Source organism: Hippocampus zosterae, unplaced genomic scaffold, assembly GCF_025434085.1.
Source record: "Hippocampus zosterae strain Florida unplaced genomic scaffold, ASM2543408v3 HiC_scaffold_226, whole genome shotgun sequence".
NCBI lineage: Eukaryota > Metazoa > Chordata > Actinopteri > Syngnathiformes > Syngnathidae > Hippocampus > Hippocampus zosterae.
The window spans coordinates 29,741-44,428 of record NW_026262821.1 but is presented as its reverse complement, the minus strand read 5'-3'; the positions used below and the strand labels follow the sequence as shown (position 1 = coordinate 44,428).

The 14,688-nt window shown below is 52.4% G+C and overlaps 2 protein-coding genes across 2 annotated transcripts; both read right to left on the bottom strand.

The window, feature by feature from the left end:
* Positions 1-1,653: 1,653 nt before the first annotated feature.
* On the bottom strand, positions 1,654-2,954 carry LOC127594721 (serine/threonine-protein kinase ULK3-like; the record flags this gene model as incomplete). Its single annotated transcript, XM_052056500.1, is given in 4 exon segments — positions 1,654-1,764; positions 2,135-2,508; positions 2,511-2,537; positions 2,540-2,954. Coding segments are annotated over 4 exon segments (927 nt in total), but the record flags the coding sequence as incomplete, so codon positions are not given.
* Positions 2,955-11,404: 8,450 nt separating this feature from the next.
* Positions 11,405-11,865, bottom strand: LOC127594722 (uncharacterized). The gene is given in 2 exon segments (XM_052056501.1): positions 11,405-11,823; positions 11,826-11,865. Coding segments are annotated over 2 exon segments (459 nt in total).
* Between the last annotated feature and the right edge of the window lie 2,823 nt (positions 11,866-14,688).

Below are 14,688 nucleotides of genomic sequence, written 5' to 3'. Positions count from 1 at the left end.
GATAAAAATATATTTTCTGACAAAATCTAAAATTCGGGCTGATAAGCAATTGAATTCAATTTACGTAACAATCTCTGACCAAACGCTTGCACCGTAAAATAGTAGTCAGATGCTTGTCAAACAAAGGGCCTCCTTTTCAAAGAACAACACATGAACAAGGTTTGCCTAAATACCTTATCTCAAGGCTTAAGTGAAATGCTTTTAGATGTTCATTTTGATGTGCATGATCACGCGACTACTCCAAGATAGCGAAAAAGCGGACAGTCTGAACATCAGGTTTGTTTGATTGATCATTAGCTGCTCGTAAAGCTTGATCGTAAAGCTGGATGGTCATCAGCCATGAAGCTTAGCTGCAACCTTTGCTCAGAACGATGTTCCTTGTTTGATGCAGTTAATGCATTCATCTGAGACCCATCTTCTTCCAGCACTAAAATTTAAAAAGCCAAAATCCCCCTAAATCGATCGAAAGAAAGGATAGCTGGGTATCGACGAGCCATTTCAAACCAGTTTCGCATGTACTTAAACCGAGTTTAGGCCTAATGATTCATTTAATGCATTTTCTGTTCATATGATTCCCAGAACTTGCAATACCCTAGTATGGTGCAGGTGAGATCTTGCCGATGGCCTATTTGATCGAAATCGAATATAACACCTCCTTAATTCCGGTCAGCTGCTTATACATAATTCCGGCAGAATCTACGATTGAATTTTGATTGTAAATCAACACATAATTTTGACACATGTCTCACACGTCACTAGCGATTCATTTCAAAGTAAGACTATATACAAGACTTCCGAATACAAATATTTGTCTGAACCCAGTACCAGAAAAAACTGGACAATGTTAATAACCCTTTATTGCGACACAGCAGATAAAATCAAGACTGGTTGGCAGATATCTTAGCAAACCAGGAAGCACTCCTTTGCAGTGCTCAGCCGCCCGTCTTGCATTATAAAAGAGAGTACCTTTATAAATTATTTCATGAGATCAGAATTTGGGCACAGTGAGGTTGGCACCCGCAGTTGGGAGTGCATATTTTATTCTTTTTTGTGCAGTTGCACCTGTTGTTAAGCATTTCCAGGGCTTACACCGGCAAGGATGCTCATCCACGGGGGCAGGCTGGTCTGGGCCCTACCCACCAATACAGTCCTGTTCCTAGTCATCATCTCTGAACCCAGCCTGAGCAATTTCCATATCGTCAGGATTCTTGTTCGTGATGAGCAGCCATTGCTCCATGACAAATAAATATTACAACCCGTATGATATATTGAAAATTAATAGTATTAGATGGAGCAATCATTGTCAGCGGAGGCGAGTGTCTGAAGGCTACATCAAAGCCTACGCCTTCCGCAGGTGCTCGGCCAGCTGGCTTTCGTTTAGCTGGTTCTAGAAACTCGGTGGAGGCAGCCTTTGCAACGGCTGTTTGAGGCGTCGACCTGATTGACGAAGTAAAAGGCCTGGAGAAGACTGACTTTCAGCGAAAACGGGACCGTCTGTCCCTGGGCGTATTTGATCAGACTCCACAGGTACTGGTAGTCTAACAATTAGGTTTCGGTCTCAATTCTGAGCGGTAGAGGGACATACGGAATGCTCTGCAGAATGCTCTTACTTAAAGATTCGACCATCGCTGCCTCCTTCTCCAAGCAGCTTACCTGTTGGGAAGTCAGATCAGCTGTCTTCAGCTGTTTCTGCAGCTCAGAGCCTTTGATCTCTCGGATTGCGACCGCTAGGATCTTGCAAAGAAGGTAGGCTGTGGGCAGGGCCTGGGTGCCAAGCTATGGACAGTTGACTGTCTGTTTGCACGTCTCGAGCAGCGAGGTCAGACTGTGCCTGAATTTCTATAGACACCCTTTGGAGGCCTTCAGAGCCAGCACCGGACTTATATATTTTCGGATTTCGTGGAAACATAGTTTTATGAGAAGCCTCCTTTTGTGCTGAGCTCCCGTTCTCGTTCCTTCGGGCGGGTCACGGGCGATTTGGGCTGCCACTTCGCCGTGATGGCGGCGGTTGTCAAGGGTCTTTTCCGAACATCAGGCGATCTGCTCTGGTCGCACCGAGTGGGAGTTTTTTCCTTTCTTAATCTCGGTCACTTCTCTTTTTGCGGAATGCTGTCGGAGAAGGAGAATACGCTACAATCTTGTCAGTCCGGGGGTCGGCCGTCCTATCCCCCCACAAGTCGTAGGCGAGCACTTCCGCCCATTCGATTCGATCCTGGACATCGATCGTGAGCATGCGGCGAAGGAGGTTCTCGATCCGAGGTGAAATGGCAGTGGCCTTGGGGATGTGCAGAGGCTTGGAGTCGATCTGGAGTATCAGCTTTGTGATGGTCTTGTCCTCGAAGGGGCAATAGCCGAACAGCATTTCAAAGAGCACCACGCCGATCGACCACAGGTCTGCCTTCAGGTTGTAGGTGTTACCTTTTAGCACTTCGGGAGCCATGTAGATCGGCGAGCCCACCATGGTCTGGGTGAGATCTTCGGCGTCGGACAGCCCTTTGCAGAAGCCAAGTCTGCCACTTTGAGCACATCGTTGTGAGCAAAATATTGGAAGGCTTGAGATCGCGATGCAGGATGTTCTTCTGGAACAGTTCTTTGAAGGCACAGAGGATCTGCTCGAGAATGAGCAGGGCGTCTCGCTCGCGAAGTGTTTTGCGGGCCTTGATGATGTCCTCGAGGGTGCCGCCATTGCAGTACTCGTAGACCAGGTAAAAATTGTTGACCGTGCGGAGCATTTCGATGAACCTGATAACATTCGGGTTCTTGATCTTGGAGAGGATCTGGATCTCATTCAAAATGAACTCCTGGAGCTTGGGGACCACCTTGAACTTTTCAGTTTTCATGACCTTGATGGCCACGAGCTGGTTGGTCCGAAGGCACTGCGCCTTGTGCACCGATCCGTACTGCCCGCTGCCGATCTTCTCCATCAGTAGGTAGTTTTCGATCATCTTGTTCATCGTTATTATTAAATCAGCCCGCGCAACGCTGCCTCAAGGAATTCTGCCTAGGCCTCACGTATCAGCACTAGCTTCAGTCGTGACCGGCCCCCCTTCACGACCTCCACTCTGCCTTTGCCTACCTTGGCCACTCGCGCTACAAAGGCCACTAGCTCCAGGTTGGCCTCCCCGTCGACAGGCGGGGCAGCCAAAGCCATCTCCAACTACTATTCGCAGGCTATGATCCTGGTTTCCTTGGCATTGGGCCTTACATTGACCGTCAGCAGGAGATCGGCCCCCTTCTGGACCAGCCAGCTGCAGCCACCTTTAGAAAAAACCTTTTAAGGCTTTTCTGTTTACCCATAAATTGTATCGATAATAAATGGCGTGCGTGGATATTCCTGGAGGAAGGCTCGACGGGCTAGTCATCGTGCTGGAGGTGTCCCGTCGCACCTGGCAGATCAACGACCTGGGCCACATGCTGGTTGAGTACCTTCCCCGGGTCACCGACGAGCTGCTCCGCATCCTGCTGCCCGAGCAAGGCATGCCTCTGCAAATTATCTTCTACAACCCTTGCCGTCAATCGACCTAAAAGCTAGAAATACCTGATGCCCGGCCCGCCCTCAGAGAGCGCCTGGTGGAGGCCATCCACTTTAAGGTCCAGGACAGCTACTACGAACTGCTAGCCTCCACAAAGGCCGAGGCACCCACCCAGAAAATCCTCTCAAAGGAAGAAAGCCAAAGCAAGGGCAGGGCTTAGAACAAAAGCAAGGCCTCTAACTAGCCAACCTAGCCCCCTCTCTGGAAAACCTTGATGTCAGTGTCATAGAACCTGCATGGTGGCACCCAGGGAACCTGGTCTTTGTGCTAGGCAGCTATTCAGACTTGTTTTAGCATATACATTTCTGGATGAGTGCTACCTTCGATCGGCTGGCTTTCTTGGTCATTGAGGCTCGGCTCGCTTTTGAGTCGGTGACGGTCCAAAGCCTGGCTTGCAAATTCACGCAGGTGCCGCTCGAAACTCGTCCGCGGTTATTTAAATAGGGCTTGACTCGATCAGCCTCTGATCAAGCACCCAAGGAGATCCTTTCCTTGCTCCATGAACCCCTTCCGACCAAAATACTAGCCAGCCCTGAATTCGCCTCCTAGCCGATGTCCCTCGAGCCCATCCAAGAAAGCTAATTCAGAACAGGGACGGTGAATATGGCCATTCTGAACAGACTGCGCGAAGGCTGGACCCTGATCGCCAGCACCGAGTGGAGCGCCTCTTTCGGGATCCATGTGGCTGCCAGAATAACCCTGATCTACGAGATCGACAAGAAAGCCGAGCGGATCATCCTGCTTTTGAAGATGCCTAAGAGGCTGTCCAAAAATAGATTAAGATTTTAGGAGGCGCGGGCCCGCGTGGCCCCGATCATTGACCGCGTGATTAAGAAAGACCGGCTGCTGCTGTCAGTCTGCGCGATGCAGGTGGGGCCGCGAGAGGGCATGGCAGACAACCTGCGGGCCAGCCTGGACCGAGCGATGGGGCGAGGCGTCCTGGCCACCTATTTTGAGGAATCAGTCAACTGCCTGCTCTCAAAGTAAACCCTGCGCTACTACCAGCAGGAAATAATCCTGGAAGCCTTCTCAAACTATTTTGAGGTCAGCCTCTCGAAACACATATACTGCAGGATCTAGCAGACTGGGCTTCAGCAGTACCCGCTCTATGCGGTGGTATAGTTTTCTAACCCCTTCTTGCTGACTTTGAGGTTCTTGATGCCTCGCGGAGGGAAAGTCTAGCTGAGTGTTGTAGCTTTTATGGATGAGTTCCTGTTCCAAGTCAAAAAGTTTGGGTTCAAAAGGCTGCCTAGTTTCCCCAAGCTGGGCAGCTTCACCCGAGGCTCAAAGTTCTAGGTCGAGCGTCATTCCTTCAAGCTCCAGCACAGCTGGCAGCTAAACTCGAAAGGTCTACTAAACCGGACGTGCTGCTACAATATTTAATAAAAAACCGACTGAATCACGGTTTCATCGAGCTGCCGAACGCAGACAACTTGATAGTCCTGTACAAGACCATCCAGCTCGCCAGCGATCAGGAGCACGAAATCCTGGTCTTGATCAAGCCCACTGACGACCTCTTTTGCATGGACTGCATGGCTTTGCAGACCCTTGACATTCTTGACAGCGGAGAGAGGGTGGTCGAGGTGCTGGCCAGGCTGATGGAGAACATCCGGCGCAACGACGAGAAACTGCACCTGCGCATGTCGGTGATCACCAAACTGGAGACCACACAGTACCTGGGTGCCTGCCAGAACAGGACTTCGACGTGCTGTTCGAGATAGGGGAAATGATCGAGCACTTCTAGACGCCGCGGGTGACTGTGCTGGACAGCAGCGCAGAGAAGCACAGTGCGGAGCTGCGGGCCAAGCTGTAATCCGCCCTCGACTACACCTACTACAGCGTCGGCAATGGCAAGTACTTTTTTTCTAAGCCCTGGAAAAGTCAGTACCTGCTCGTCAAGTTTCGAGATGAGATCGAGTTCAAGGAGCTGATCGTCCCTTCTGCGAAGTCCATTGGCGGTGACGGGCCTGGGTCCCTGCAGCCTCGTCTCAGAGCAATCCACTATGAGTTCCTGCTCGATCTGGTCAGCCGCGATGTCCCCCTCAAGCTGGCCTCTGCGAGCTGGGGCTCAAGTATCGCAGTAGCATTTCATTGGAGCGTTCCTCAAGTTCCTGACTGCCGGGATAATTGCATTCCCGCTATCCGAGACCTATTCACCAAGGCCTCGACCGGGTCATCGAGGAGCTGTTCTATCGAGTGAACGGCAGCCCGCAGTTTGTGAAGGCTAAGCATTCCAAGGGCAGCTACAACTAGCGAAGGATGGTTGGGTAAATCACTTTCGAGCTGGGAAAGGCGCAATCCGGCGAAGTGAAGACCATCTGCAGTCTGGACTAGCTGCCAGCCCTAGCCTCCTTGTAGGACGTAGGCCTGTCTCTTCTGTTCAAGTCGAACAGATAATCCACTGAGCTTGTCGAGTTGCTAGGCAAAAAGCTGCAGCAGATTCTGGACGAACTGCAACTTGAACTTTATCGGTACCAAAGCAGACTTGTAGGTGGCTAAATTGTCCTTGACTAGACTGACCTGCTGACTGTTCTTGATCGATGTTACAAGACTGAGTCCTGCGTCAGGCTGCGGGCGGGCGATTCGGCTGCCGACTGCATCCTGGCAGCCTTGCAAACCGAGCCCTTTTTCTGGACTACCCAGTTGCCATGTACCATGACGCGGAGCTGTTATTTCACATCAATTTTCAGTCTGGCGATGCTGAGCAGGCAGGGCCGGTGGTCTCTCACTGGATTTGGCTTGAGAGCAGTGCTAGTGCAATTATCATCCGCTGTCTGGGCGCTGAGTACATCGGTCATGAGGTAGTCCAGGAGCACCTGGTCGAGGAGGCCCAGCAGGCAGTGTTGCGGGCAGTCGAGCGCTGCAAGATGAAGCAGCTCTTCGCCACGATGGTCGAGACGTTTTCCCGAGAGCCTGAGGGGAACAAGCTGCTTTTCTTTAGCGATGAGGCTGAAATTCCTCAACAGAAGACCGGGCTTCCAGCTCAATAACCGAAGTCAAGCTCTCGTGAGACAGTTGAAGAAATCCGAAGGAGGCGGCTGAGAGAAGAGCGCCTCAAAAAGTAACCTGAAGAAAAGCGCCAGAAGGTGCGGAGCTACCCGGTACCGATGATCTACCAGCAGGACTACCCAATTTACCCACCGATAAAGAAAGACGAGCTCAAACACAAACTGGTCTTTGACGAAAAGCTCAAGAACTTTGAAGTGGCCAACCTGCAGAACTGCTTCATTTTGTTCAAAGAGAAGGAGCAGTTCCTGGTGCACTTCAATGAGGTCAACAACGAGGCCTACCGCGAGGACCGTCGGCCTGAAGAGGTGATCGACTCTCGCGAGAGGCTGAAAGAGCATTGCCGTCGCCTGCTGCGCTACTCGGTCTACGGCCCCACCCGCTGCGAGCCGGAGCACATCGACGGCTTCTCCTACCGCTCATCGAGAGCATCTAGGAGCCTTTGCTGAGCGAGGCTATGAAAAGCGAATTAAACGACCGTTCCTTTCGAGCCAACAACTACCTGGAGGACTACTACTTTGACGCCTCTCGGTACGAGGAAAGTTACGAGTTGCCTCTGCAAGGACATCTGGCCGAACAGCCCAAACTAGCCATCGCCCTCCTCCGCCAAACCTTGCTGCGACTGGGAGTCAAGTTCCGCAGCAACCCCCGGGAAAGCAAAATGATGTCTGTGGCCACCGCCTTTTCGGGCGACGAAGAGGGTGAGATTGCCCTAAACAAGGAGTAGATGACCTTCATCTTTAAGCAGGTCAAGAAGGCCGACTCCCTGCCCTTCAGCACCCTGCTGATCCGCATCCAGCTGCTGGCCTGCTCCAACAAGAAATCTCTCGACACCCTGCCCGCAGGCCCCGCCGAGAGCATGAGCCTGGAGCTGCGCTTCAAGGCGATCAGTAAGCTGGTGCCTGGCTAGCTGGACTAGTTCGTGAAGTGGCTGTTTGAAGAACTCAAGCTCTCATTCAGAATCGAAATCAAGCTGAACTGCGTTGACTCATTCGAAAGCTGGATGGACAAGACGGAGCGACTCATCGCCAAGGCGCAAATGCCCTCTTTGGCCGTCGCCAGGTTCGAAGAGAGCTTTGATATTCCCCAGCAGCAGGCATTCTTCGCGTTCTTGAGGGTGCACAAGGAACTCCAGGGGCTACTAAAGGACGAGGAAAGGGTGGTCTTCACTTTCGCAGTGCTCCGGGACCGACGGATCGAGTTCGACAACCTAGCCGACCTCGAAGCCGAAGGCCTCAAGCACCCCGACTCCACTTTCTAGCTACTGCTCCACAACTATGCTCGAGTCTAGAACAACTGTCTGCGGATGCAGGCGAATATCTCATTTTGCCGGGACATCGTACTTGAGCAACGGTTCGTCTACTGCAGGGTCCAGGTCAGCTGGAATACTGCCAGACTGGCCTGCTACAACTTCAAGCACAAGGGCAGCTGCAGGCCGTGCTGGGCGGGCTGGTGGGTACATCCGCAAGGTCAAGAACGAGTAGAAGCCGAAACCCTCTCGGACAGCCGGCTACAGGTCGGTCCAGCAGCTGATCGAGTACGTCCTCAAAAAATGAGCATTACCTTCGTAGTGCTGCGAACCAGGATTAATTATATGAAATCTCTGATCACCGCCTTGGGCAGAAAAATCACTTACCCAAGGTCAAGTTTGCCTCGCCCGCCGGCAAGCCTGCCCTGCGATCAAGCTGGTCCCCAAGGCCCAGCAGGACAAGCTCGAGGGGCTTGACAAACTCAAATCCATGCTGTTGATGGAGCAGGGTCAGCCAGTCGCCTACACGCTCGTCGACGGCGACATCCCTGAGGCAGTGGGCCGGGCGGTCACTCAGCTGGCGTCCTTCAAGCCAAAAGAAATTAACCTCTCGATTGACAGCTCGCTGCAAGCCTAATTCAAATCAATCCTGCTGGCCCTCGCTGACAAATAATACAAAAACAACTTCAAGGAGAAGCACTAGGTGAGCGATTTGATGGTCAACGTGGAGGGCAAGCCTGACGAGCTGCAGTACTTTTAAGCGCTTGCAAATTCCAGCGATTCGCGAGGACAGTCGCCAGCCTGCGGTCCAATATGTGCCAGCCCAGGACTTTCATCGACATCGCGCAGTAGCATCTAAAGGACTGCCGGTTGAGACAAAAGTCTTGGACATGGCTGCTTTGAAGGCAGAAAAGATGAATCTGTTCGTGGCGGTGGGCCAGGGCTCCATCCACTAGCCCTGCATGATCAACCTGACCTACAAAGGCAATCCCTCCTCGGAACAGTACATTGCCATTGTCGGTAAGGGACTAACCTACGACACCGGGGGCTACAATATAAAGCCCTTGAGCGGCATGTAGGACATGTACCTGGACAAGCACGGGGCATCATCCATGCTGGCAGCCTTCAAGACGGCCTGCTAGCTCAAGCTGCCGGTCAACCTTACCTGCTCGCTGGCATGGCAGAGAACTGCGTGTCAGGAAAGGCCTACAAGACCAGCGATGTGTTTTATAGCAAAAAAGGGGTTGAGCGTTGAGATCGGCCATACCGACGCAGAGGGCAGGCTGGTCCTGGCTGACACCATGACCTGGACCCAGCTGAACTACAAAGTGGACACCCTGATCGAAATGTCTACTCTCACGGGAGCCATCGTCATCGCACTGGCAACCAAACTGCAGACTTTTCTCGAACAGTGATCAGCTCGCCAGCCAGTTGATTGAAGCTGGCAAGGCTACTTAGTAGAACTATTTCCGTATGCCCATCTTCAAGGAGCATCGCGAGATCATCAAGCCGAAGAGCGCGGATCTGACCAACTCGCCTGGGAAACCCGCAGGGTCAGCCTCCCAGGCGGCCGCCTTCCTCGAGAACTTCGTGGAGAAGGACGTGAAGTGGGCGCACCTGGACATCGCAGGGACGATGGGCAAAGGCGGGGGGTCAGGGTTCGGTGCGGCCAGCATGGTGGAATGGCTGAAGGGACAACATCGATGACAATCATTTATGAAAGTAATGAAATCCCTTTTGGTCGGCCATCTTGGCCCTGGTCTCCTGACAGGCCTGCTGCAGCTTTTCCCTGTCTCGTACCAGCTGCTCCTTTTTAGTTCCAGCTTAGATCGGATCCACTGCTCTTTAGAACGGTCGGTCATTTCCGTCAGCAGTTCTCGCTATTGCACGTCCAGGCGGCTTTCTTTGCTGCCTGTCGTTCTCGCTCTCGCAGGAGCTTGCTCAGAGCCTGTTCGCTTTGTTGCGCCTCGTCCCGGCAGTGCTCGATCAGTGCGAAAACCGACTTCTCACTGCCCTGGACCTGCTCCTGCATCGACCCAAGTGCTCCCCTCAGCTCAAGAATCTCCTTTTTGAGGGCCAGCAAGTCCTGCGAACCTTTTTCTAAGCTGACCCGGTACTAAATTTATTAGCCCTCCAGCTGCAAGAGGATATCTCGGTGCGTCTTGAGCAACTAGCAGTGGTGCTCAACTGCCTGGGGCAAGCTTCCTTTAGGCGACAGTTCCTTTATGACGGCCAAGCAGAACTCCACCTCGGCCTGGTCGGAGGATGGCTATTCCAGCCGGACCCTGCTCGCTCCCTTGTTGCGCCATTCTGAAAGTTCGTCTTCTAAAGTTGCTATGCGCTCTCGTAGGGCCCTTTCTTCACAAGTCAGTCGTTCTTCCTTTTGCAGAGTTTCTGCCAGCCTTCGCTCTGTGGCACGAATCCGCTACTGCTGAATTCTAGTTTCGGGCTCAACTGGTGAGGCAGAGAGCTTTTCCGCCAGGTCGGAGAGCCCACGAGGTAGATGCTTAGGCAGCCTGCTAAAAAATTCGCAGAGCTCAGCCTGCAAAGTCGACAGAGCCATAAGATGCTCATCGCCTAGCGTCCTCAAAGCTTTATTTTAAGCTTCCTTTTCCTCAATTTCTTCCTTGAGGGCAGCGATCTTGGTTGCCAGATCTTCATGATTCACAACTCCATTTTGCTCCTGGATCAGCAGGCAGTCGTACCGGTGCTTGAGCTGGTTGTACTCACTTCTCAGTTCCGAATAGAGACGGTCCACCTCCTGTGTGCGCAGGGCCATTTCCTGCAGCCGGCCTGGGTCCATCGATTCAATCATTAACAGTCGATAATTACCATCACCTCCTACGCGGTCCCGGAGTCAGGTTAGACCACCCCTTTTCGCGGGGCTTCAGAAAGGGAGTCGAATAGTCCCGCAGCTTGAAGTCGAGGACGGTCCGGTCGATCAGATAGCGGGCAGTGTCCTTGAGTCCTGTGATTTCATTGAAGATATAGGTCTTGGGAGGCGACTTGCTGCGGGCCAGACGCATGAGCCACTCACCCCTGTCCTCGAGCCTGGGCAGGATGAACCCTTCGCTAGGCCTTCTGTCGGAACCGGACCGGTCCCTCAGCTTCCCGCTGGCCCTTCTCCTAGCTGAGAGCATAATAATCTGATTGCAGGCCTTAGTTAAAACTGATGCAGAGCGAGATCAATAAATGGCTGGCAGTCCGGATCGCGCCCGGCATCGCGGTCTTCTTTATGTACTTGCTGGACTTTCTGGCCAATTTGCTGGCCCAGTTCAGGCGTGACGAGCTGCTGAACTGCAGATGGCGAAGGCCGACAGGCTGCTGTTCTTCGCAGGAGCCGTGGGGGTGTTCAGCATTTACTTCTACAACGCAGGCCTGCCGCAATGCGTTTTCTCGTTCATCACGCTGCTGTGCTTTGCTGCGATGCTGATCGGAATGATTAATTACTCAAGACTCTCCGAACGCAAGAGGGCTCTGCTCGTGGTCGCATACCTGGCCAGTGTCTGGGTCTGGCTTTGCTACGTGCTGGTTGACTTCATCGTGCTGAGCAACACTAAAATAAATGATTACTGTAAAGATGCTTTGGATTTATGACTTTTTGATTGGGAGGTCATCAGAGGCCACCGCGCAGGCGGAGGACCAGGTGGAGGGTGGACTCCTTCTGGATGTTGTAGTCGGAGAGGGTGCGGCCGTCCTCGAGCTGCTTGCCGGCGAAGATCAGGCGCTGCTGGTCGGGCGGGATGCCTTCCTTGTCCTGGATCTTGGCCTTCACGTTGTCGATGGTGTCCGAAGACTCGACCTCCAGGGTGATAGTCTTGCCTGTCAGGGTCTTGACGAAGATCTGCATGCCACCGCGCAGGCGGAGGACCAGGTGGAGGGTGGACTCCTTCTGGATGTTGTAGTCGGAGAGGGTGCGGCCGTCCTCGAGCTGCTTGCCGGCGAAGATCAGGCGCTGCTGGTCGGGCGGGATGCCTTCCTTGTCCTGGATCTTGGCCTTCACGTTGTCGATGGTGTCCGAAGACTCGACCTCCAGGTGATGGTCTTGCCTGTCAGGGTCTTGACGAAGATCTGCATGTTTTTTTATTGTTTTTGAGTCGGCAGATTTGCTTATATAGCCTGATTCTGACAATTTCCGACCGGGCAACATTAAAATTTAATGCATACATAATGTACAAATAAATTCATCACGAAATCTTCCTCAGCCTGATGAACCCATGCCCTAGTTCTCCTTGGACAGCAACCGATAGCTTGGCCTCAGCCTCAAGATTAACAAAATCGACCATGGTCAGCCCCGTAAGGTTAGCAAGGGGATGCTTAGTGTCCTTCAGTCTGCCACTGGAATGGTGCACGACGTAAGAGGCAGAATTGACTGCCATGACAGCTGGATGTCCATTGACGTGCACCTGAATCGCCGGCTTCTTCCGGCCGAATAGCCCCAGCGAGAGTTCATAGATCCCTTTTGTTGTGAGCACGATCACATCATGGGCTGTTGCGAAAGAGGCGTCTGCCAGCAGCTTGTCCCACACGATGAATCCCGAAGTGTTGCACCCGCTGGCCGCCCACACTCCTTCCACCAGCCTGGCGCAGACCCCGTCCAAGATCCTCTGCTGTCGATCCGCCTGCCCCTTGAACTCTGCTCTTTCCACTTTATCACGCACCTCAGCCGCCAAGGAAGCCGCTTTGGTGGACACTGTCTGGAGGCATCCGACTGGGATCTCAGGGTGGATTAGATAATTGAGTGGGATTACTGACTCGCCTTTTGAGATATGAGCTATTGCAGGGTGTCTATATGCTAGCGGGCTGATGATGACTTTTGGTCGAGCATCTCAAGGGTCTAGAAAAGGGCCGAGAGCTAGGCCTTGGCGTGCTGGCATTGCGCTTTTATTGTTGCCTGCTAGCTCAACACCTCAGGGAGCTTAGCCTAAAGGTGATCAAATTACCGGCTCAAATCAATAATTCTGTGGTTTACCTTATTAAACTTCAACTCTCCATCGTTTTTCTACTACTAAATCTTAGCGAACAGTTTTCTCTCAAGCGCAAGCAGGTCATGCGAAGTGGGTACAAACGACAGTTCATCAAACTTCCTGTTGATTTCGTCCATCCTCCTCTTCATCTCATGCCGGCGTCCTTCCTCGCCGATGACTTCCTCCTTCACATTCCTTACTTCTGTAGCCAGGTCCGCAACTGCCTCTTTCCCACCTACCGCCACTGCTGATAGTCTATCCCTCAAAGACTCCAGCTCGGTCTCTATTGCATGTGCCTCACACTTCCTGCGGTGCTATGTCACCCTCTCCATTTCAGCGAGGCTGTTCGCGAGGCCAGTTATGAGTGTGCTGTTGTTATGGTGGCACTACAGCATATGGGTTTCGAGTTCGTGCAGCTTGAGTCGAATGAGCCGGTCCTGGTCGTGGTTGACTTCCCGAGGCCGAAGGCTGCCGAGGTGCTCATTGATGGCTGCCTCGAGATCCTCAAACCTCCTTCTGAACATAAACTCGATGCTGTCTTCCGAAATGATGCGGCGGGCATGCTCGGCCTGTTGCTGAGAAAGGCTTCTGCAAATATCAGCAATCAATCGTTGCTCATCTTCAAGGCCCGGACTCTTGACTCCAAGTTCATTCAAATTTGAATTCGTCATCAGTTGTTCTGCAACCTCGCATTGAGGATGCCTGCTAGAAAGCAGGACTTCTTGATTCTGCGTGGGAGGTGTTAAAGGTTGAGAAATGAATCTTGATCGTATCGAGGCTTGGGCTTTATACATATTGTAGTTTTCTACTTGTTCAGGAATTTCCTATAGAATTTTTTCTCGCAGCTTGGTTTATAGTACTTTATTGTTTTATTGACTTACCTTATCTGCTGTTCAATAAATATGGAAGAGCTAAGAAGCACCATTTTAGCAGAGACCGACAAAGTAGCCTCGACATCTCGCTTTGGACTGTTCAGCCACCCCCCTCCTCTGTACTTAGGCGACGATTCGCCCGCCAGGAAGCGCATCCACCTTCGCGATGATTCAGGCAAGCCCTGATCGCCCCTCCAAACATCACTGCCACCAACTGCAAAGGCACATCCGAGAAGGACCTGTTCAGCTTCACGGCCTTTCATTCTGAGCGTGTCATCGACAAGTATGTCGACCCCGAAAAGCTCGATAGAGTAAACAGCAAGGACGCATCGAAATCGAGGTACAAGCACTAGACCCAATTCAAGCCGTCCTACAACCACAAGACCCTCGTGAAAGCGGCCTACCCACACGTGCCTCGGCCGGAGCCTGACTTCAACCCCGCCGGCGTCGCAACTCGTAAGGGTTAGTAACCTCGACCCCCGCAACTTCACAACAAACTCGCACTCCAAGATTGAGCAACAGTACTTCTCAGAAAATAGGTTTCTGGAGAATAAGCAAGGCCTACTCAAAGACACGGAGAGGAAGGAGTACCTCGACCACAAGTCCAAGATGCCAGAGCCTTTCCGGCCCACCCAGTTCGGCAGGACCTTCTCTACGGACCGCGAGATTTATGGCTCTGATGCTCAGCCCCGCAGCGTAAGCCTTAGGAGCAGGTACGCGGATAGCGCCTACAATCACGAGCGACAGTTCAAGCCTGCAAGCACGAGCAGTCAGGGGCTGTTCAGCCAGACCAAGTACATGGGAGACCCAATAAAGCACCCGGTCCGAAGAACCCTCGAGAAGAAAGATCACTTCAAGCCCTGGTCGGTCACGAAAAGTAAGCCTAGCCCATCGGTTACCCTGCACCGGCTGAACATGCGGCGGTGACACCTCATAAGTTCATATATTGTTGAGAGCCAGTAACTTGTCCATAATAGTGCCCTCCTCCTAGTAGCCCTGGCCTTGGATGCGCAGGATGCCCTTTTGGCACCAGCTGACAACCTGTCCCAGTTGCTCGTAGC